At 43.0% G+C, this 22,760-nt stretch overlaps 1 protein-coding gene across 1 annotated transcript in view; it reads left to right on the top strand.

Annotated features, from left to right (window-relative positions):
• The window catches only part of negr1 (neuronal growth regulator 1), an 828,235-nt gene that overhangs the window by 495,490 nt on the left and 309,985 nt on the right, over positions 1–22,760 (top strand). The window contains exon 2 of the mRNA XM_085982785.1: positions 16,132–16,364. Within this exon, the coding sequence (XP_085838911.1) occupies positions 16,132–16,364 (233 nt within the window). The remainder of the gene's footprint in view (positions 1–16,131; positions 16,365–22,760) is intronic.

Genomic DNA, 22,760 nt, shown 5'->3' with positions numbered 1-22,760 from the left:
ATGACAACTGTGAGGAAGAATGCAGAAAACTTAAGGAGGACGTTAACAAGTTGGGTAAATGGGCAGTTATGTGTAAAATGCAATTCAATGTATGTCATGTGAAGTGTTAGATTTTCGGAAATGAAGAGAGAAATTGTTAAACAGTAAAACAGTAAAAACAGTGGATGAATGCAGAGGGTGTAGATGTGCAGATCTTTAAAGGCAGGGCAGTAGGTAGAAAATGCTTTTAAAAAATAAGTGTGATTCTGGGCATTGAATATAAAAGCAAGGTGCTGATGATGAATCTGTACAAGGCATTGTAGACCACAGCTGGAGCTTGGGCATCCCATTATAGAAAGTATATTGGAGCCCTGGAAAGGCACAGCATCGATTCACGAGGATGATGCGAGTGATGAGAGAATACAGTTACGATGACAGACTAGAAAAACTAGTTGTATTCTGTGGAGCAAATTAGAAAATTAGAGGGGATACAATAGAAGCTAAAAATTATGAAAAGGTCGGAGAGGATAAATTACGAAAGTTTATTTCCATTGGTAGCTGAAATAAAGTTTATGGTTACTCCTAAACGGGAGGTTGGAAGAATTTCTTTTCATGGTTTTAGAATATGGAATACATTATCAGAAGTGACTACTGAAGTAAGACAGTCATAACATTTAAGAGGGAATTAGGTAAGCACTCAAAAAAGAAATAAATTACAAAGTACAAAAAAGAGCAGAAAATAGGATTAAACTAAATAGACAAGCATATGGGCTGTGTATAAATATATAAAATGTCTTCTTTCTGTGTTGCAATTTCTATGATTCTGTGATGGTTCCCCTATTAATTAGGAATTTTTTTATGAGTCTGCTGCCTACCAGTAGTCTACCTTCCAAGATAAAATGACATTTCTGAAAATATACTACGCAAATTGTTTCTGCTATAGTCAGTATTGCGTCCGAGAGCTCATTGTGCTCACATATTTTTGAAAGATTATTGTTTGTCTCTGCAATATTGGTACTGTGTATTTTTTTTTAGTTTTCTATGACATTTACTCACTGGTCCCATTTATATTTGATGCAAGCATTGGATAAAAGTCTGTCAGGTCAGCAGTTGTTAGGGCATTAGCTCGTCTCTTAGGATCAGATAAGCATGATGTTACATGCAAAGAAATAGCTATATGATACTGTAGTTCAATGTACAGTAATTTTGTTTACCTAAGTTATATTACCAAGATTTACCCTATATCCTAAAAGTAGTGCATCTTCCCTTCAACTTACAAAACAAACCGGTGACCAAATTTATGTGCAAATAAATCTTATTTTTGATTTTATGCGTCCAGTGGGCCTGGTTTAAAATTCAGTAATGCCGGTACAGTTATCATTTTGCAGCTACTGTTTGCCGGCATCTATTTTTCTTCATTTTGTTTTCCAATTTCCTTCTGCTTTTTTTCCCTTCGTCTCTTGAACAGTCACACTACAGTAATGTTCCATGGACACTCTGTGCCATGTTGCCCAAGTAGCCATTCTTCATGTGGATAGTGGTTAATTGGCAATTTTGGAGCAGGAACCCATACTTTTTTCCTCAATTAACTTAGACAGCCCATATAGTCTGCATGGCCTGGATTATCCTCTGCTAACCCACCCAAATTCAGGAGGATACCAGCAGAAATGGCTCCAAAGTTTCCTGCTGAAGAAAGTGGGCCTTGTAGCAGCCTGCTATCCCTATGTTTCACCCCCAGCACTTACCTGCCACGGGGAGGGGCATTGCCCCACTGCCCCCCCCACCCCCCCCCCCCCGCCACCACACCCGGTCATATCCCATTTGGCCTCCTAAGTGGGCCATTCAGCAAAAACTATGGCCGGAATTTTCCCATAAAAAAGGGATGGATTTGGAGCATGCAGGCAGTTAAATTGTTAAAAATGGGATTCCAACCTAATCCCGCTCCCAACCCGCCCACTTCCGATTTTGCTGGAGGCAGGCGACTAACCCACTCCCAGGGGGCAGTACCTCAATTTAAATATTGTAATGAGGCTGGAAGCTTCTTTTTCCCCATCCATTTTGAACTTAACTGCCTGTGGACGGGTTTTACACAATTGTGAAACCCGGCAGTTAAACCGAGGCAGGGACTGCAGCGTCCAGGAGATAAGTGGCTTTATACCTACCTCCTGGATCCAGGATCCCTACCTAACACCCCCCAACCCCCGCGATCAGAGACCCCACCACTAGGCCTCTGATCGCATTCCCAGGCCTCCCCCAGGCCTCCCCCACCCACAGTGATGATGAGGCCGGCCATGATCCTCCGGCCCCCCTGCCGATCCTCCACCTCCCGATCCCTAGTTGACCACCCTCCCGCCGCGATCCCCGATCCCCCCCCCGTGATCCCTGACCACCCCCCATCGCCTGCCGCTCCCCTTCCGATCCTGCAACTCCCACCGGCGATCCTCTCTCCCCCCTCCCGATCGCTGAACCCACCCCCCCACCGCCGATTGCCAACCCCCTCCCGATTCCTGACCCTCCTCCCGCGATCCCTCCCACGGACCGACCTCTCGCAACTGAGGCCTAACCGCCCACAGCTAGCTAGCTTCTCAAGCTGGCTGGCAGCAGGCAGGAAACTGAGGCCTCACACTCAAATTAGGCCCTGCCGGTAAAGTCATTAGGCCCGGCCTCCTGGGTTTCCCGCCCGCCTCGGACCCCTCCCACCCCCAACCCGCCTTTCCAAAGATAATTCCGGTCTATGTTTGAGACTCTTTCGAGATCCCGGCTGCTTGCCTGCTCTGGAGCCCACAGGTTGGGTGCACATGCACCCTTGTGGAGGCCTCGACAATATGCTTCCACTCACTCAGCAAATCCTCCACCTCTACAACACCAGATCTCCAGGGAGCCTGAGAAGTGTAAATTCCTGGTTTAGGGAGTCCCCTGCCCCTGGCTCTGCCCCCTGGATGTCATTCGTATTGGATGGAGGAAGTTCCACCCCTTACAGAGCACTGAGGGAACTTCTAGAAATAAAATACCTGGAGCAACCAGGTATGCAACATTTTCCTGGAGGTTCCACTGGTGTTATGGCAGGAGACCAGTAGAACCCCCATAGAATTTCAGGTCCAGAATATCTTTTAAAGTATTTCTACTTGGACTTTAGATTAATTTTAATGGCCTTGTTCAGACTCTGAGGTTATGCTCTTTTTCTTCTTTATCTTATGGAGCTATAAAGCAAGAAAGTCTTTTGGCTAGCAGCAAATGTGATGGCCAGCAATATCGAGCTGTGGTTTAACACTCGCTTAGTGCCCACTTTCTACCTCGCCCAAAATTGTTGTGGAGATCATAAGAAATAGGAGCAGGAGTAGGCCATTCAGCCCTTTGAGCCTGCTCCGCCATTTAGTAAGATCATGGCTGATCTTTTACTCAACTCCACCTTCCCACACTATCACCATATCCCTTGATTCCCTTAATATCCAAAAATCTATCGATCTCTGTTTTGAATATACTCAACGACTAAGCATCCACAGCCCTCTGGGTTAAAGAATTCCAAAGATTCACAACCCTCTAGTCCTAAATGGCTGACCCCTTATTCTGAGACTGAGACCCCTAGTTCTAGATTCCCCAGCCAGGGGAAACATCCTCCCAGCATCTACCCTGCCAAGCCCTGTAGGAATTTTACATGTTTCAATGAGATCGCCTCTCATTCTTCTAAATTCTAAAGGAATATATGCCTAATCTCCTCAATCTTTCCTTATAAAACAGTCCCCCCGTCCCAGGAATCAGTCTGGTGAACCTTCGTTGCACTCCCTCTAAGGAAAGTATATCCTTTCTTAGGTAAGGAGGTGCCATGCTCCACTGTGTTTAGACTCAGGATGTCCCAAAGCACTTTACAGCTAATTAAGTACTTTCTGAAGTCAAGTTGCTGTTGTAATGAAGGAAACACAGCCACCTGAAAGGGCAGACCTCTGACAGTGCAGCATTCCCTCAGTACTGCACAGGAATGTCAATCTGGATTTTGTGCTCAAGTCTCTGGAGTAGGACTTGAATCCACAACCTTCTGACTCAGAGACGTGTGCTACCTACTGAGCCATAGTTAACGCCTCAAGTTGTATGTTAGCCTCATTGTTGCTGGCATAAATGCACATTAAGGGACTAGTGCATCAAATACCATGATATCATGTGCGGTGTGTACCTACTGTCAATATGAAACGGGAGTTGCAGCTGAGAAATCCGAAGGGAACTTTCTGTTGTACTAAGTTTCTATTCGACAGAAAGTTCACTACCAATGAGGATTGCTTTTCAGTGTTGCTCTAGCATTTTATTTCATGGAAGTATGCACTACATTGTACCTCTCTTCAGGTCTTGTCTTTGGGTTATGCAATGATATCATGAGGCATGGATCCATTGCATGTCCTTCATGCCCAGGAACCATCCCTGTACTCTTCATAGCTCTGCAAATGACATTGGCACTGTTGACTGCCATAGAATGTCAAAATCATAGGCACTGCCTGGGTAACAGACATTGACATGAGGTATATTCCTGTTGTTGCAGACCAGATGGACTTTAATGGAGTGGTAACACTTTTTATTCATGAATGGAGTTGCACTGGGGGAAGAGGCATATATGGCCACATGAATACAGTTGGCTACTGCCTGCAGAATGCTGCCACAAGGTGGAATTAGAGGACTCTTTCCTGCTGTTGACTGCTTTCCAAAGGAAAACTAATGAATTCATTAGCAGTGGTAGACAGTCACCCACAAGATGCAATGTATGCTGAAGGTTGGGAAATGGGCCAAAACTGTCCCTCCAGTTGCTTTGGAAGTAACCTGCCACAGAAATGTTCCATGCATCTATTATTTGCATAGCAATTGAAAGAGCCATCCCTGTTCTGGAGGTGTTTCCCAAGTTGGGTTGCAGAACATAGCTCTGTCATGGACTCCTTCAGAAATCTTAGTATCCACATGGTGTCTTTGAAGATGTCCAGGTAAAAGAGTCTGTCCTTGTACTGAGTCATAATAAAGCATCTATGGTACAAATCCATCTGTCTAACATGCCTTGTTTGATCCTCCTCTTCCTTCAGACCTCTACATAGAGAAGTATGTCCATAGGGATACCCAAAGCATATGAATTGGAGCTTTAATAAGTCTGGTGCATGGGTTCCAAGTGCCTGAGGTGCTTCCAGGTCACATATACAGTGCTGTGCAAATGGAGCATTTGGGTGTCACAGCTTGAATTATACAATTTCAGTTTATATTCCTCCCATGTTGCATTTTGATCAAGCATGGTAACCATTCAGTGCCCATCTGTCTTACGCAGGTCTGCACAGGATAAGCTTCTATGAATGGTTACGATGGTTAACATATATAGGGATATAGGGGGTATGATTAAGAAGTTTGCAGATGATACTAAAATTGGCTGTGTGGGTGATACTGAAGAAGGAAGCTGTAGACTGCAGGAAGATATCAATAAATTGGTCAGGTGGGCAGAACAGTGGCAAATAGAATTCAATCCGGAGAATTGTGAGGTAATGCATTTGGGGAGGGCTAACAAGGAAAGGGAATACACATTAAATGGTAGGACACTGAGTCGTGTAGAGGAACAAAGGGACCTTGGAGTGCATGTCCACAGATCCCTGAAGGTAGCAGGCCAGGTAGATAAGGTGGTTAAGAAGGCATACGGAATGCTTGCCTTTATTAGCCGTGGCATAGAATACAAGAGCAGGAGGGTTATGCTTCAACTGTACAAAACACTAGTTAGGCCTCAGCTAGAGTACTGCACATCTGGTCACCACATTACAGGAAAGATATGATTGCACTAGAGAGGGTACAGAGGAGATTTACAAGGATGTTGCTGGGAGTAGAGAATCTTAGCTATGAGGAAAGACTGGATAGGCTGGGTCTGTTTTCCTTGGAACAGAGGAGGCTGAAGGGAGACCTTATTGAGGTGTATAAAATTATGAGGGGCCTAAGTAAAGTGGATAGAAAGGACCTATTTCAGAAGAGTCAAAAACCGGGGGGCACAGATTCAAAGTAATTGGTGGAAGGTTTAGAAACATAGAAGATAGGAGCAGGAGTAAGCCATTCGGCCCCTCGAGCCTGCTCCATCATTCAATGAGATCATGGCTGATCATCCAAATTCAGTACCCGGACCCTGCCTTCTCCCCATATCCCTTGATCCCTTTAGCCTTAAGAAATATATCCAACTCCTTCTTCAATATATTTAATGAATTGGCCTCCACTGCCTTCTGTGGTAGAGAATTCCACAGGTTCACCACTCTCTGGGTGAAGAAATTCCTCCTCACCTCAGTCCTAAATGGCTTACCCCTTATCCTTAGACTATGACCCCTAGTTCTGGACTCCCCGGCCATCGGGAACATCCTTCCTGCATCTAGTCTGTTCAGGCCTGACAGAATTTTATAGGTTTCGATGAGATCCCCTCTCAATCTTCTAAACTCCAGTGAGTACAAGCCCAATCGACCCAATCTCTCCTCGTACATCATTCCTGCCATCCCAGGTATTAGCCTGGTGAATCTTCGCTGCACCCCTTCCATGGCAAGAACGTCCTTCCTCAGATAAGGCGACCAAAACTGCACGCAATACTCAAGGTGCAGTCTCACCAAGGCCCTGTACAACTGCAGCAAGACATCCTTGTTCCTGTACTCGAACCCTCTTGCTACGAAGGCCAACATACCATTTGCCTTCTTAACTGCCTGCTGCACCTGCATGCTTACCTTCAGCGACTGGTGCACAAGAACACCCAGGTCTCTTTGCACTTCCCCTTCTCCCAATCTATTGCCATTCAAATAATAATCTGCCTTCCTGTTTTTGCCACCAAAGTGGATAACCTCACATTTATCCACATTATATTGCATTTGCCATGTTTCTGCCCAATCACCCAACCTGTCCAAATCGTACTGGAGTTTCACAACACCCGCCTCACAGCATACCCTCCCACCCAGCTTTGTGTTGTCTGCAAATTTGGAGATACTGCAGCCAATTCCCTCGTCCAGATCATTAATATATATTGTGAACAGCTGGGGTCCTAGGACCGATCCTTGCGGTACCCCACTAGTCACTGCCTGCCACTCGGAAAACGACCCGTTTATTCCAACTCTTTGCTTTCTATCTGCCAACCAGTTCTCTATCCAAGTCAATACCTTGCCCCCAATCCCATGTGCCTTAATTTTACAAGCTAATCTCTTATGCGGGACCTTATCAAAAGCCTTCTGAAAGTCCAAATACACCACATCCACTGGTTCTCCCTTATCTATTTTACCAGTTACATCCTCAAAAAATTCCAGTAGATTAGTCAAGCACGATTTACCTTTTGTAAATCCATGTTGACTTTGTCCGATCCTGTCACTGTTTTCCAAGTGCTCTGCTATTACATCTTTTATAATGGACTCTAGCATTTTCCCCACTACCGATGTCAGGTTCGATGGGGATTTGAGGGGAAATTTCTTCACCCAGAGGGTTGTGGGGGTCTGGAACTCACTGCCTGAAAGGGTGGTAGAGGCAGAAACCCTAACCACATTTAAAAAGTACTTGGATGTGCACTTGGGATGCTGTAACCTGCAGGGCTACGGACCAAGAGCTGGGAAGTGGGATTAGGCTGGATAGCTTTTTGTTGGCCGGTGCGGACATGATGGGCCGAAATGGCCTCCTTCCGTGCTGTAACTTTCTATGATTCTATGAAAAGAATTTAAGAGTCCTGAGGGTACACTTTGCAGCATGCCTACCCTTTTGAGCAGGCCAAATGTAATTTAGCCTCACTTTGGCCAACATCTCCCCACTGATCCCCATTTTTAACCTGCTCGGTTTCGGACGGGAAACTGACTGGGGCCAGGTCAGTGAAGCCCAGGAGTTCAAACCTGTCGAGGTCAGGTTGATTCTCTGCAAGTCTTGGCTCCCACTCACTCATTTTCCACCCCGGGTTAAAATCGAGGCTGTGTTTTGCTTTTTCATAATTCAATACTTGTGAATTCTGCCTCTTCCCTTCGGGACCTGGGAGGACTCCTGCATCTGGTGACAGAACAGATTGATGTCACTAACCTGGAACAGGCAACTCCCAAGTGATGAGAGTGATACACTGGGTCTGTCTTCAACAATGTTTCTGAGCCATTTTAACTGCAGGAATATTATTTTAAAAGGGCTTTGTTCCCTGACAAAGACCCTTTTGGGAAGGTGGAACTTAATTCTGGTGTTGCACTGCCACGTTTTGGCTGAAGCAGAAACTATACCTACTGCAACATGAATAATTTCAATTTTAAAATTAAAAAAATATTCTGCCGACCAAGATATTCTTCCAGTTAAACATTGATAAGATCATGTTCCATACCCTTGTTACCAATTCTATCACCCTCCCTGCCCACTGTCTCATGCTGAACTAGGCTGTTCAGCATCCTATTTGATCCTGAGTTGAGTTTCTGACCCCATATCCTCTCCATCACAGAGACCGCTTACATCCACCTCCACTCTTGCCTCAGTCTTTCTGCTTCTGAAACCATCATCTATTTCTTTCTCACCTCCAGATAGTACTATTCTAATACCGTCATGGACGGCCTCCTATCTTCTACCCTCTGTAAACTTCAACTCACCCAAAACTTTGCTGCCCACGTCCTATCCAGCACCAAGTCCTGATCACCCTTCATCTCAGTCCTTGCTCATCTACATTCCCCTAAATGATCAATTTTTAAATTGTCACCCTTGCATGTAAATCCCTTCATGGACTCACCACTCCCTATTTCTATAACATCCTCCTGCCTACAACACCTCCCCTCCCCACTCCCCCCCGCCCTTCGCCACCCCAGTCCCATAGTTCTACATTGCTCTGACTCTGGCCTCTTCTGCGCTCTTCCTTCATCCCACCATTGGCGGATGTGCCTTCAACTGCCTAGGCCCCAGGCTCTGGAATTTTCTCGTAAACCCCTCTGCCTCTCCACCTCCCCTCCTTTAAGACCCTCCTTAAAAACCAGCTCTTTGAGCAAGTCTAAGGCCACACCTCCTCTTATCTCCAGCTTTGGTTTGGCATCGATTTTTCTATGCCTCTGTGAAGCGTTTTGGGACATTCGTTCTGTGTTCAAGGCACAATGTAAATGCAAGTTATTGTTGTCATTGTTGATGCAGAAAATAAGTTTATAAAGCTAAAAATGTGGGAGTGAACTGATGCAGGGCACAGAGCTCCTGCTTTTTGGATGCTGACATTGAAGTGCTGTTTCGTGATGATGTACCTTGTTCAACACAACTCAAGTCCTGAAGTTCATTGTTAGCAAAAAGCTATTTACATCTAAAAATATAGAAGTACAGGAATAAATTTCAAACTTTTCTTCAATTACCAAAATATTCATCAAGTTTTCAATGAAACTGGCTATAAAATTATATGACATCCTAAAATAGCTCAAAATAACTGTTACATAAATATATAATACAAACTATTGCAGAGTTGAAAGAATGTTTTTCAGTTCTTGGTTTTTATATTGTACAACGAATACAAACAGGACAGTTGCTCAATAAAGAAATAACTTATTGGAGTTTGGAGCAGAACAAGGACACCCTTTGGACTTGTAAGTGTAAGCAGCAAAGACGGAAAATCAAAGCAAGATAATGAGACCAACTTATCTTGATTTATTTATGAAGCTTATTCAAAAAGCATTCATTAATGGTATTTAACAGCAAATAGTCAAAATATTATTCTGTTGCCCAATAATGATACTCCATAATTATTCTTCATTAGCTGATAATATATTGTAAGAAGATCTAATATAGCAATAATGAACAAAAAGTGCATGTTAGTGGCAGGTTCCAAATTGAATGTGGAAAAAGAGTTCACATTGACTGAATAATAGAAGATTATGACACTGTGCCTAAATATGATTAATATTACCAAGAGAACCAATAGCTTTGTATATCAGGAGAGCTACAAAGCTGACAGCAGTATTGTTTGGATTTTAGCTACATGCTAACACTACAATATCAGCAATTATGTGCAGATCAGTTGATTTTACGAAGAGTGAGGCAAGTAACTTAACATAACACCAGCTATTTAAGAATTCAAGTTGCTAAGAAGGTTGAAATTTGGTTATTTGCGTTGAAAAAGAAAAACATTCAGGATGGCTTCAATTAAGTTATCAACATTTTGAAGGATTTTGAAAGTTGATCTAGGCAAATTTTTTTACCAGAAAACACAAGTTAAAAATTAGGAGTGGGGAAGGAATTTAGGTGGACCTTTTCATCCAAAATGTAATAGACTTGTGGAATGAGTTATAAAGATAGGCCCTTAAAGCAGACAGAATAAATGGGTTAAAAAGGAAAACTAGACGTGTTTCTGGAGACAGCTGAGAATTGGTGAGAAAGCAGGTAGATTGGGTTATCCCCTCAAAAAAGATTGTTTTTTCGTTCTCTATTCTACGTAACTCCAAACCTCCCCAATCCTTCAATCATGGCTGTAAACCAACTAAGGCTTTTCAGCACCCCATTCTAAATAACAGAAGTTCCTTAAAATAGTGCTTATTTTTGGATTTATTATAAATGTACAGTATAAGTAACATCTTTAATTTGTAAGTTAGCATTGTTCCAGTCTGTTAATCATGTACCTTTTAGGAAAGGTGAAAACTGGGTGGGTGGTCAATTAAAATCGCCCGGTTTACTTACCCGCCAGGGTAAAGCTGTCAGGATTCCACCATTCGGGATTTTAAACTGCTCTCCTGAGCGGGGTGGCAAGGACACCCACCCAAAACCGGCAGGTCCTTCTTTACATATGCATGTTGGGTCCCGATGATGCCACTGGGACCTGACTGCAATTTTAACTCTGGCCTTACCAGGGAAACTGCTGCAGCTTTCTTGCCAGGTGAAAGCCAGTCAGGACATACCAGCAAGATGAAGAGGCCAAAAAAAGTAAGTTTTTTTCTTTCCTTTGTGGAGCCTGGAGGACCAGGTGTGCTCCTCCAGGCCCCAGAAGGAAAGCCTAGGCCTCCCCTGGCCCCGACTCCCCCACCCCCCATTCCCAAACACAAGCCCCTGTGAAATGCCCCCGGAAACCGAACCGCCACCTACCATGTGTCAGTGAGCAGCTTACGAGCTGTGTGATTTTCTGCGATTTGGGCAGGAAGTCGGCCATTAGGATTTAAATGAGGCTGCGGAGTTAGAATAGTCAGGACTGATTGCTGAAGCAGCGGGTAAGTTTCCAACTCACCTCACTACCTAGCCACCAAAATCCGTCCAGAGTTAAAATCAGGGCCAAAGTACAGGTGATTGTTACGACACTTAGATCCCTGTAAATTTTCAAAATGGTTCATTTCATTTGTTCTATCAAATCTTCCATCATTGTCCCCAAATAACACCGTGGAAAGATACATAACCAGGCATGGTACTGAGCTTTAAGGACCAGAACGGTCCCGGGTTTGATCCTTGGCCCAGACTGAGTTAGCTGTTCCAGGCTGGGGCACTGGTGGAAGTGCGACTTTTGGCCTCAGTGTTCCTGACCAGCAATTTGAACGTGTAAAGCAGAAGAACTACAAATGGCAGGAAGAAATACCAGTTGGTATATAGCCACGTGAAAGACGAAATATTGCATTTCTTATGGCTCATATTGTTGATAATGCTGGAAGCTGAACTAAAAGTAAAAATTTAGAAAGTACACACCAGGTCAGTCAACATTTGAAAGATAGAGAAAGGCAGCTTCATTTTGCAGCTTATACCTTTCATCAGAACTGGCATGGTTTTTATATGAGTGCTACCCACATTTACAAATTAAAGTAGAATGAGATGTTCACACATACACAGATAAAACCTCATCTATTAACTGGGGCAATTGAAACAGGGCTCTTGTGTGCTTGTTAAGTGCTTTTAGAAATGTACTTGGCCAGTTATGCTTACAAGATAGAATACTGAGAATATTGTAATGGAATGTGCTATCTTTTAAATTGTAGTTTTTACTTAACTACGGCATGTTAATGATCTGACATTTTACCAGTCACTGATATTGATAGGCATGATTTATGGGACTTGTAGCTGCTCCATATATAATTCTTGGCTCTTTTTGATGGGCTGCAGTTCGCCTAACAAATCTGAAATAAATTGCATTCTATAATTGAATATGTCAAAGTCTGTGTGTATATAATTCACGGTCTGCATTATGACACATGACACACACAAAAAATTGCTTTGACCTCTAGAATTTGTTTAAAAAGTGCATGAAATTTCCTGGGTTAATCTGGTCATTCATTTAGCCATCAGAAAACTATTTTACAAATGATTCAGAGTTCACTTAAAGTGAGATAATACTTTGACAAATGTTTCATCAATTGTAATATATAAGAGGCCATCAAATGTATTTATTCCTTCAGTGCATTCTACTCACAACTTTTGTCAAAGCTCTGAGATTCCTTTGCAGTGAGATCTTGTGGTTCATGAATAAATGCTTCCAGAAAATGCTGCACAATCTTTGATGTGGTTACTTCTCCAAAAGATCCTGACTATGGCACCAAAAGATAATGTGCCGAAGGGTTGTATGGAATAAGTTTTGAACATTGCACCCCCAACGAGGGAGCCTCGTTTGCCAGCAGCACATATCAGAATTTCAGGCAAGGGTGTAGTTTACTGAACATTCCAATTGATGGTGGAAACACCTTGCACCTGAATTTCTGAAAGGCACTTTGGGCGTGCGAGGCTGCCCGCCAGACCACCAGTTCAGTGAATTATCCCTTTCATGTCAACACTTCTTATAGGTCATGAGATTGATGGATGATTTTTTCTGGACACAGTACACAATATGGCAAGAGCAACTATGGACTTATTTACATATCTACATGACAGAAACTACGAGTAAAACATTCCAGCGTGCCCTGCAACTGGCAGGGCCTTGCCCGCAGCATTTGATGTACCGGAGCATCATGATTTTCTGTGTAAAGTAAATAGACAGAAAATTATGGACAGTGCACCTGCACAGTAGGCCCCACCAGTGGCTTGGTGTCTTGGAGGATTTCACCCTATGAGCGGAACGTTTAACTTTGGGGTGTAAAATTGGCGGTATCCAATAGGCCGCTCTTTATACACCCCACCCAACACCAGCAGTTTTACACTCTGCCAAAGTTGAAAGTTCAGTCCTATGTGTCAGAAAGTTGTGAGTTTAAGCTCCACAATGGCTTGAACACTTGGGCGCTGAACATCTGTGGGGGAGTACATCCCCGCATAAGTGTCATGATATGTCTGCTATGGAACTCTGCCTCTGATTCAGCCACAGTTTGCAAGGTCAGTGGGCGGGGTCTGTATAAACAGATCTTTAGCAGTTTGGGGGCACATCTGTGATACTCCCTCGTTGAAATCTCTGAAAACTGGGGAGGAATCTGACTGATCTGGGTGGCGGGGGTCGGTACTGGTTCCTCGCCGAACAGCTGCTGACCTTGGCCCAAGCACCCCTGTGTCAGGGAACTGCTTTAAAAACTGTACAAAAATTACGGACTGCTCTTATCATCAGGCTCCAGGCTCCAATCCCGGCCTGCCCCCAACTACCATGCTGGTGTTACACTGGGTCCCGACTGATGGCCTAGGAGTGAGAACTCCCGCCTTAGGGAGTCCCTGTCCCAAGCCTCGCACTCCCCCGCCCCCACCCCACCTTAGGTCAATGGCCTCGTAGGGGTGAGTGTGGAGGGTCCACCCCCACAAGGCTATGCCAGAAATGTTAGCGCATAGCTGAAACCCACTGTACCTGGGTCCCAACTGAGTTTGTGTCCATTCTGGCAGTTTCTTGTTGAATCTACGGCAGGTGTCCACTGAAACAGGCATGGATTTTTGGGGTGGCAATATAGGCTGACACTTTAGTGTAGTACTGAAGGAGTGCTACATTGTTATAGGTCTTGATGTACCATTAAACTGAGATCCCATCTACTTGCTCAGGTGAATTTAAAATATCCTATGCCAGAACTCGAAGAAGGGCAATAAGTTCTACTAGCATCCTCGCTAACATTGCTCCCTCAATAGCTGGCCATTCGTTCATTCATTTGCTGTTTGTAGGACCTTGTGTGAAATTGGCTTCTGCATTTGTCTGCATAATAACAGTGATTGCACTTCAAAAGAAAGGTACCATTTAAATTAGGAAGTTTATTAATTTTTGATGAAATTACAGGAGCATAAGTAAGTATGTTAGGGCTGATTCCCTGATCCAGTGCTCGCAGCAAGAAGCCACACTCACAGGGTGCACTGCTCAGGAAATCATGGGCCTGTAGACTTTGATTATCTGCCTATTTTAATTAATTAATGTGAAATCAGGGGTGTGGGTCCTGTAATGAGAAGTATCCCATTAAGTCAATTCATTCCAAGTTCTTCCATTGTGGATCTTATCAAAGTTATTCCATCTTCTGAGGAAAGGTCTTGCCAAGTCTCTTTTTGCTCCTAAAAAGTAAATCAAACAAAACTCCTGAAAACCTAATTAACTTGACTGAAAACCTTGACTGAAAACCTTGACTGACTCCCTTCCTTAGCAAGACATTTCCATGTTTCCAGGAGCTCAAGAACAGTCATATTCTAATTCTGCATAGCATTTGATCATCTCTATTGCATTTATTCTTACAAGTCACAATTACGATCCTAACTAAATATTTTTTCAAAGCGCTTAAGCAACACAATATTAATTACTTCGGCAAAAACTTCATGCTTTAGTGGTATGTAGACAAGGTTGGATACACTATGCAATGCCATAGACTGCCATAGACTGAAGGTTTTTTACTATGTTCTGTACAACAATACGTTATGATCATTCAAACTAAAGGAGTATAGAAGCCAATCTGTGAATGATGTCCTAAAGGCCCCAGTGAATCATGAGAATCTTCTGGTCTTTCATGTCAGTTTCTCTGGAGAAGAGCATACCTTACATGACAAATTGTGCTGGCTGAGCATGCTCAGTACATTAACAAGATAAACTCATTGCAATGGGATGTATTGTTCCTATTACCAACACATTTTTTACCTCTCAGTTAAGTGAGATTTACAAGATTTTACACCAGTTGTTAAAAGCACAGTCAGTAAAGGTAATAAATCCAATCCCCCAGAGGATTAGACATTGAGCTTTCACATCTGACACCTGGGGAGGGGGGAGGGGGGCGGTGAAATTCAACTTTGGCCGGGCACAAAATAGGCGGTAGCAGATCAGCCGCCTGTGATACACCACTTCTGATTTTTCTTTAGGAACATCGGCTGGGATATATAAAAGGCGGCTGATCCACGGCTGCCTATTTTGCGCCACTGCTAAAGTTGAATTTCACCCCCTCCCCCACCTCAGTTTCAAAGCCAGATCAGATTAACAGGATAAAAGACTCCAGTGTCTGCTAGCTGCAAGGTTTCCATCTAAAAAGAGTTTGAGCAGTATCAATGTAATTTCCGAGACTCCAAAGCACAAAACTACGCCAAATCCTCTGCTAACTGGTAGGATGGCTGGTGTGGGAAATGGATCACTTTGGTGCAGCAGTTAGGCCTAATGTTAAGGTTAATGTTTGTTGTTGGAGTAAAGTAGAGGAAGAATACTCTGCATCTAGCCATGCTGTGCCTGACAAGGTAATAAGAACATAGGAATTAGGAGCAGGAGTAGGCCATTCGGCACTTAGAGCCTGCTCCGCCATTCAATAAGATCATGGCTGATCTTCTACTCAACTCCACCTTCCCGCACTATCCCCATATCCCTTGATTCCCTTAGTATCCAAAAATCTATCGATCTCAATCTTCAATATACTCAATGACTGAGCCTCCACAGCTTCTGGGGTAGAGAATTCCAAAGATTCACAACACTTTGAGTGAAGAAATGTCTCCTCATCTCAGTCCTAAATGACCCTTATTCTGCGACTGTGACCCCTAGTTCTAGACTCCCCAGCCAGGGGAAACATCCTCTCAGCATCTACCCTGTCAGGCCCCTTAAGAATTGTATACATTTCAATGAGATCACCTCTCATTCCTCTAAACTCTGGGGAATATAGGCCTAGTCTACTCAATTTCTCCTCCTGGGACAAATCCCCCATTCCAGGAATCAGTCTAGAATGCTTGATGCTGACAATGAAGTGTTCCATTCCCCAGCTCTGACATGCCTCATGTTGAAGAGCATGGAATTCGCAAAGAAAGGCAAAAAAAAAATCATGGAATCAAATTGTGTTATGTAAAACTAATAGTTTTGATTTCTTTTGTTGTCTATAGGTGCTATCTTGAAGATGGTGCTTCAAAGGGAGCATGGTTGAACCGGTCCAGCATCATCTTTGCGGGGAGCGACAAATGGTCCGTGGATCCACGGGTGGCAATCGTATCAGGCAGTAAACGGGAATATAGTCTTCAGATTCAGAAAGTAGAAGTCACTGATGATGGTCCATATACCTGTTCAGTGCAGACCCAACATAATCCCAAGACATCACAAATGCATTTGATAGTACAAGGTAAGCCATTTGAAAAGTTTGCGTGTTAGAGGGAACCTTACATTAGTCCATCAACATCAAAAATCAACGGAAGAATATGTAATTCTATTAAACCCAAGGTAGTTCAGTAATATATAATGTTGATTGCCTACAGACATAATTTTTTACTCAGTTTTCTTCCCTCGTCTCCTGAAGGCTTCTGGTATCAATGTAAGAGGCCATTCTCCTTGATGTGTGATTTAGACTCTATGAAGGACATCATAGAAGGTTGATCTTGTCCTCACTCAAATATGCAGCAATGGTCAGTGGGTAGTGATCAGGAGACCTGAGCCTGGGTGACTTTTTCCCTCCCTAGCCCAAGAGCATTGAGGCCAGTTTTAACATCCTGACTGCCACTTAAGCTGAGGTTAACCAGATCAGCACAGACTGGAGATTGAACCTGAGATGTTCCAAGTCTGTATGGGTCAGCCATTAAAGCATATCTAAGCCATTGAAGCAATGCTACAGATTTACTTTAAAGTAACATTTAAGGCATTTCTAGAATTCACAACATAAATGGCAATTTTTAAAAGTGTTAGAAAGAAGAACTTACATTTATATAGCACTTTATCACATTCTCAGATGTCCTGAATGGCTTTACAACTAATAGATTACTTTATGACTTGTAGTCACTGTAGTTATTTAGGCAAACGCAGCAGCCAATTTGTACACAGCAAATGAAATAAATGGCCAGTTAATCTGTTTGGTTGAGGTATGAATGTTTGGCAGGATGCTGGTCTTCTTCAAGTAGTGTCATGGGATCTTTTACATCTACCTAACTCGGCAAATAGGACCGTAGATTAATGTCTCATCTAAAACACAGAACCTGCACTTCCTCAATACTACACAGAAATATCAGACCAAATTATGTGTTCCACGACCTGGGTTGGAGTTTAAACTCACAAGCCAAGATATGCAAGTGCTACCAACTGATCCAATCTGATACCTGATATTGATGATATTTTTCAGATGAATCTACAATGTAAAAGTTTGCTTTTCTTTTCATTTTAGTTATCATTTTACACAGCAGTGACTATTTGTGTAGTTTTGGTCTCCTTATTTAAGGAAGGATATACTTGCATTGGAGGCAGTTCAGAGAAGGTTCACTAAGTTAATTCCTGAGAAGAAGGGGTTGTCTTATGAAGAAAGGTTGAGCAGGTTGGGCCTATACTCACTGGAGTTTAGAAGACATAGAAGATTCTGAGGGGGCTTGACCGGGTAGATGCAGAGAGGATGTTTCCCCTCGTGGGGGAATCTAGAACTAGAGGGCATAGTTTCAGGATAAGAGGTCGGCCATTTAAAACGGAGATGAGGAGGAATTTCTTCTCTCAGAGGGTCGTGAATCTTTGGAATTCTCTACCCCACAGAGCTGTGGAGGCGGAGTCATAGGCCAAGATCAGATCAGCCATGATTATATTGAATGGCAGAGCAGGCTCAAGGGGCCGAATGGCCTACTCCTGCTCCTATTTCTTATGTTCTTATTTAGACACAGTGTGAACCAAATACTACACCAGAACTTGGTTTGCTTTAATATAAGGAAACACTTCCTGAGAATAGGTCATTTAGTTATCAAGTCTGCTCCATCTGTATTTCATATGCAATCAACCCTATCATGGACATTACCCAACCTATTTAATTTCCCGAGGAAAAGCCCTGCATAAAGTCTCCCTGATCCACAAGAGTGATTAAATAACTCAGAAGAATATTCATCTTACCTCACATCTCCACTATTCAACTCTGGCCGGCTGCCCCATCACATCAACTATAGCAGAAGAGGACTATTCTATCCTATTAAGTATTTAACCATCTTAGTTTTAACTGATCCTTATAGCTTCAAGTCCTGTTTCCAACCAGATATTTATCTTTTTGATGGTGTTAATCAGCGCAACCTCACTGCTTTTCCTGGAAGCCTGTTCCACATTTCTTCCTGTAATCTTTAATTTCATTTGAAGCTTGCTAATTTTAATCTACCTGGATAAGTAACTGTGCCTCTATCCTTCTGCTACCATCCTATCTCCAACCTACCTTTCCTCTCTAAGGTCCTTGAACATGTTGTCACCTCTTCCATCATTTCCTGTTAAAATCCCTCTTTTCCAGTTTCCACACCACCTGTCCAAAACAGCATATCTCCTCTAATGGCTTCTCTTGCTCGCTGCCACCCCTTTCTAGGTCAGTTTGGTGCCCCAAGATTACATCCTTGATCTGCTTTTCTTGCCCCTCAGCAATATCATTCATAGACATTGTGGTCAGCTTTGACATGTATTTTAATGACATGCCACTGTAACTCTGCAACACTACTTTGACTCCCCTCCAATCACTTGTCCAACATCAAGTCGTGCTTGAGAAAGAACTTGGTTCAAGTTAATATTGGCATGACTGAACAATGTTCCCAGAATTTTCTATTTTTGGTGCACGGGCTCTTTAACTGGCTGCACGACCCATTCAATTTTTGCGTGCCTGCACGGTTATTTCCAGTGTAAAGCCGGTGAGCGGCCTGCGCAGGGCCTCCAGACCGCTATGCAGCCATACAGCTTAGATGGGACGTTGCGACTGAAACCACCTGTTCAACTCCTACCTCCTGATTCCATTCCCCTTTTTGCTCAGTTTGATTCTGAGCTGACCTTCAAAGCCAACTCCAAAAATTGCCTATTGCCACCTCCACAACATTGCCATCCTCATTTTGCTGCTGAAACACTTATCAATGTCTTCATCATGTCCAGCCTCAATTCCTCCAATGCTTTCCCTGCCAGCCTCCTGAATTCTACCATTTGTAATCTGCAACTTACCCAAAACTCTGCTGCATGCATCCTATTACTAAGTCTCACGAGCCTATCACCTCATCTTCACCTACTTCCATTGGCTCATCATCCCACAATATGCTGAAATCAAAATGCGTGTCCTCATCTACAAGTCCCTCATTGTCTTGTCTCTCCATACCTTTGTAAGTAAACGGTTTATCTGTCATACTTCTGGTGAAGTTACAGTGGCAGAGCGGGAGCAGCTTTGAAATTCTCAGCCATTATATTATATCAATGATGCTACAAATTCCAGGTTATTGTTATTGGCCTGTATTTTCCGATCGGAGGCTTCCTGCATGCGGATGCCTCCTATCGGGAAAAAATCTACGCCCTTACCTGAGGGATCCAGAGGTCCGGACTCTTCCACTCCTGGGCCTCTCCTGGTGCGCGCGTGCAGAAGCCCACGTACCCCAGGGGCGCAGGCAGTTCGCAAGCGTCCCTGGGATCACGTGGGCCAGGCGAGCCAATGGGAGAAGGGAATCTCCCTTCATACTTTTGACAGGTAGATCTGTCAAAAGTATGAATGGGGATCACTGAAAAAAGACACTAAAACATTAAATATATACTTTTTTAAATCATGTTTTTAAAATGAGTTAAAATTACATTAAATTAAATATATTAAACAAAAATTTAATTTTTTGGAAAAAATAATTAAATTTTTGTATGAGGCTAAAAATAAACTTAACTTTTTTAAAGTATTTTTGAATTATAAATGAGTGAAAAAAAAATATTTTTTTTACTTTTTTAAACTCTTATGCTGGTAAAAGCAGGCCTTACACCTGCTTTTACCAGGCGTAAGATTTCTAAGAGGATTCTTGACAGATCGGAAGTGTCAGTTTTCAGCGCATGCACTTCGCATGCCTGAAACTGGCACTTGCGAGGTCCCTACAGGTGTGTACACAGCTCGTACACACACGTAGGCATCGGAAATTATGGGCCATGATTTTCACTAGGGCTTGGATATGCCTAGCTTTTACATTTTGTGGTAGTTATTCGGATGTTTTGTTTTCTAGCAGCAATCTTCTCTCCTATTTTTGTCAACATTATTGATGCAACAATAACAACAACTTGCATTTATATAGCACCATTAATATAGTGAAACATCTCACAGGTGTGTTATAAAACAAAATTTGGCACCGAGCTACAGAAGGGCAGTGACGTAAGAAAACTACTAGGCACTTGGTCTGAGTATTAAACAAGGCTTTAATCAACTGTTTTTCAACATGGAGATCTAGTTGTGTCTTTCACTAGTTCCTGTTAAAGAATGTCCTGAGCAAGCTGGGCCCATGCCCGAGTATTTATACTCTCCCTGGACAGCGCCACCAACAGGCCGCCCAGTATTACTTCATAAGTCATTTCCACATGAATGACAAGATTCATGTCAGGCAGCCCCACATTATAGGTCTTGGTCTTTCACCTAAGTTTCTCAGCACTAAGAGGAAAGCAGAGCATTGGACTCTCACTATATGCCCTGGATTTGAATCAATTTCTTGTCTTAACGTTGCAACTTACTAAACCACTATAGTAGAGACTCACTAGATCTTGGATAGGTCACAAGATGGAAGACCTCAGGATGCTGCAATGCTCCATCTTAGGGGAGTCAATGGGAGGGGGTGCTTTCTTAACCCACTATGCAAATACCCTATCAGTTGATATGAAGCCACATTGATAGCAGCTTGGGAGAAGTCTGCAGGACAGATAGCTCAAAAATAGTTTATAATTTTAAAAATATATCATTGACAAACCTAGATGAAGTACTAAAGCCATAATGGAGGATGCAACAACAGTTGAAAAGAGTATGAGAAAAAATCATTTAAATCAAGTAATGGTCGCATGACCCCAAGTTTGAGTTTTAAAAGCCTTCAGACTTTAGGAGAAAAGGAACACTGATTGAAATAAGTTGTTTTACAATTTTGAGCTCCTCAAAAAGAATTAGTCAGAGTAGGAGATGGTGTGATGAATCTGAGTGATAATGCATGGAGGAGGCAGAATGGTTGGCTATCTATCATTAGCACTGAATTTACAGCACAAAATCAGCTACCAGATTGCTTATATATTCATAGAAGAGCCGAGATTGCTCCTGGATGTGATCCCGGCATGGGATCATTCTGCTGGTGACCTCTGCCACTGACCTCACCGGAGGGGAAAGGTAGTGAATAGGAGCAACTGATTGAAGCATTTTCATTCTGCATTTTCCTGTGGTGCTGGTCTGATGTTGATTTCATCCTGGAGCTTTTTAAAAAAAAAATTGCATTCATTGTTCTCACTTCTACTGCCTAGAAGTGCACTCCTATTTGAATTCAGTCAGAACAAATTAAACACAGATTTGAACTGCTCGAATGTTGGTAGCAAAGGGATGGCACATCATTCAGGGGTATCGCACTGTTGTCATCTATTTTACACCCCTGTGCTCCTCTATTCCAAGATTCTGTTGTAATGTTTCTGTTGGGTGGCAAGAAAATCCTCCTAGCAGCTGTATTCATTTGCATCGAAAACAATTAGCCTTCCTCTTTGAAAGGGCTCAGATACCACCGACACTAAATTCTGAATTAATCCCTGGACTGATTTTAGCTAGAGGTTTGGCAAACACAGAAAGAGAGTTTGTATGAACACGTCGTTTAAACATTGGATGGCAACAGCTTTCACTGAGCTACTAGTCTCTGTTATTGATGTAGCATCTGTGGTGGGCAGGAAACAAATCACAGCACATTTACATAGAAAATAGCTAGCATTTTTGGCATAGGGTGGAAAGCGTAGACCACCTATACTGGCATCAGAATATGACCCAGGGCAAATTTGTTTAGCAATCTGGCAAAATATAGCTATGGAATTTAATGTTTAGCTGATGATATTCAGCATGATGGTGCGCTTCATTATTGGGTTGGAAGGCAGGCCAATAGAATGACCACATGCAACCCTCCCGCTGATAATACTTGTTACGAGTTTATAGTCTGAATTGAATAGGCTGAATTGATGAATCCACAGTAATTTCTTGAGCACTTAAAAAAAGGTCTGGTTGGCATCTGGTTCAGAAATATTTGCTTCAAGTGCTGGACCACATGGGGAAAGAGAAATGCTTCTTTTTACAACTGATTGACAGTCTTTGGCCTGGGAGTTGTTAATGCATTGACAAGGTACTGGGGCATTGGAGGAATTCAGAAGTTCCCCCAATGGTTTAGTTAGCAATTACACAGCATTCTGCAGACCAGGAATAGGTCTAGATTCAATCCCCAGTCTCTGCTCAGTTATGTTTGTAATGTATATACCTTTAAGGGGGGGGAACTACTTTTTACAGCTCATGTATACTGTAGTACCGGCAGTGACCACACCTGTATATAACGCTGAGTAGTAATCTGTACAGATCAGTTGCAGTGTGAGCCACGTTGAGTAAACACCTGTTGTACCGTTCTCCGCAGTCTGTGTCTTATTATACACGGACGTACATTGGCGACGAGGCAGGTTCGAACCTACCTGCAACTCTGCATCACCTCCCGGGGATTCGTTCCTGGAGATCAGTGGATTGGAGGTTAAGGCCAGAGACTCGGGCGTCGACCACGGGCAACCGCCCAGTCATCCAGCA

The sequence above is a fragment of the Somniosus microcephalus genome, chromosome 3 (genome assembly GCF_052327205.1).
Source record: "Somniosus microcephalus isolate GS21.2 chromosome 3, FLI_Smic_1.0, whole genome shotgun sequence".
NCBI lineage: Eukaryota > Metazoa > Chordata > Chondrichthyes > Squaliformes > Somniosidae > Somniosus > Somniosus microcephalus.
This window is presented reverse-complemented; position numbering and strand designations above follow the sequence as displayed.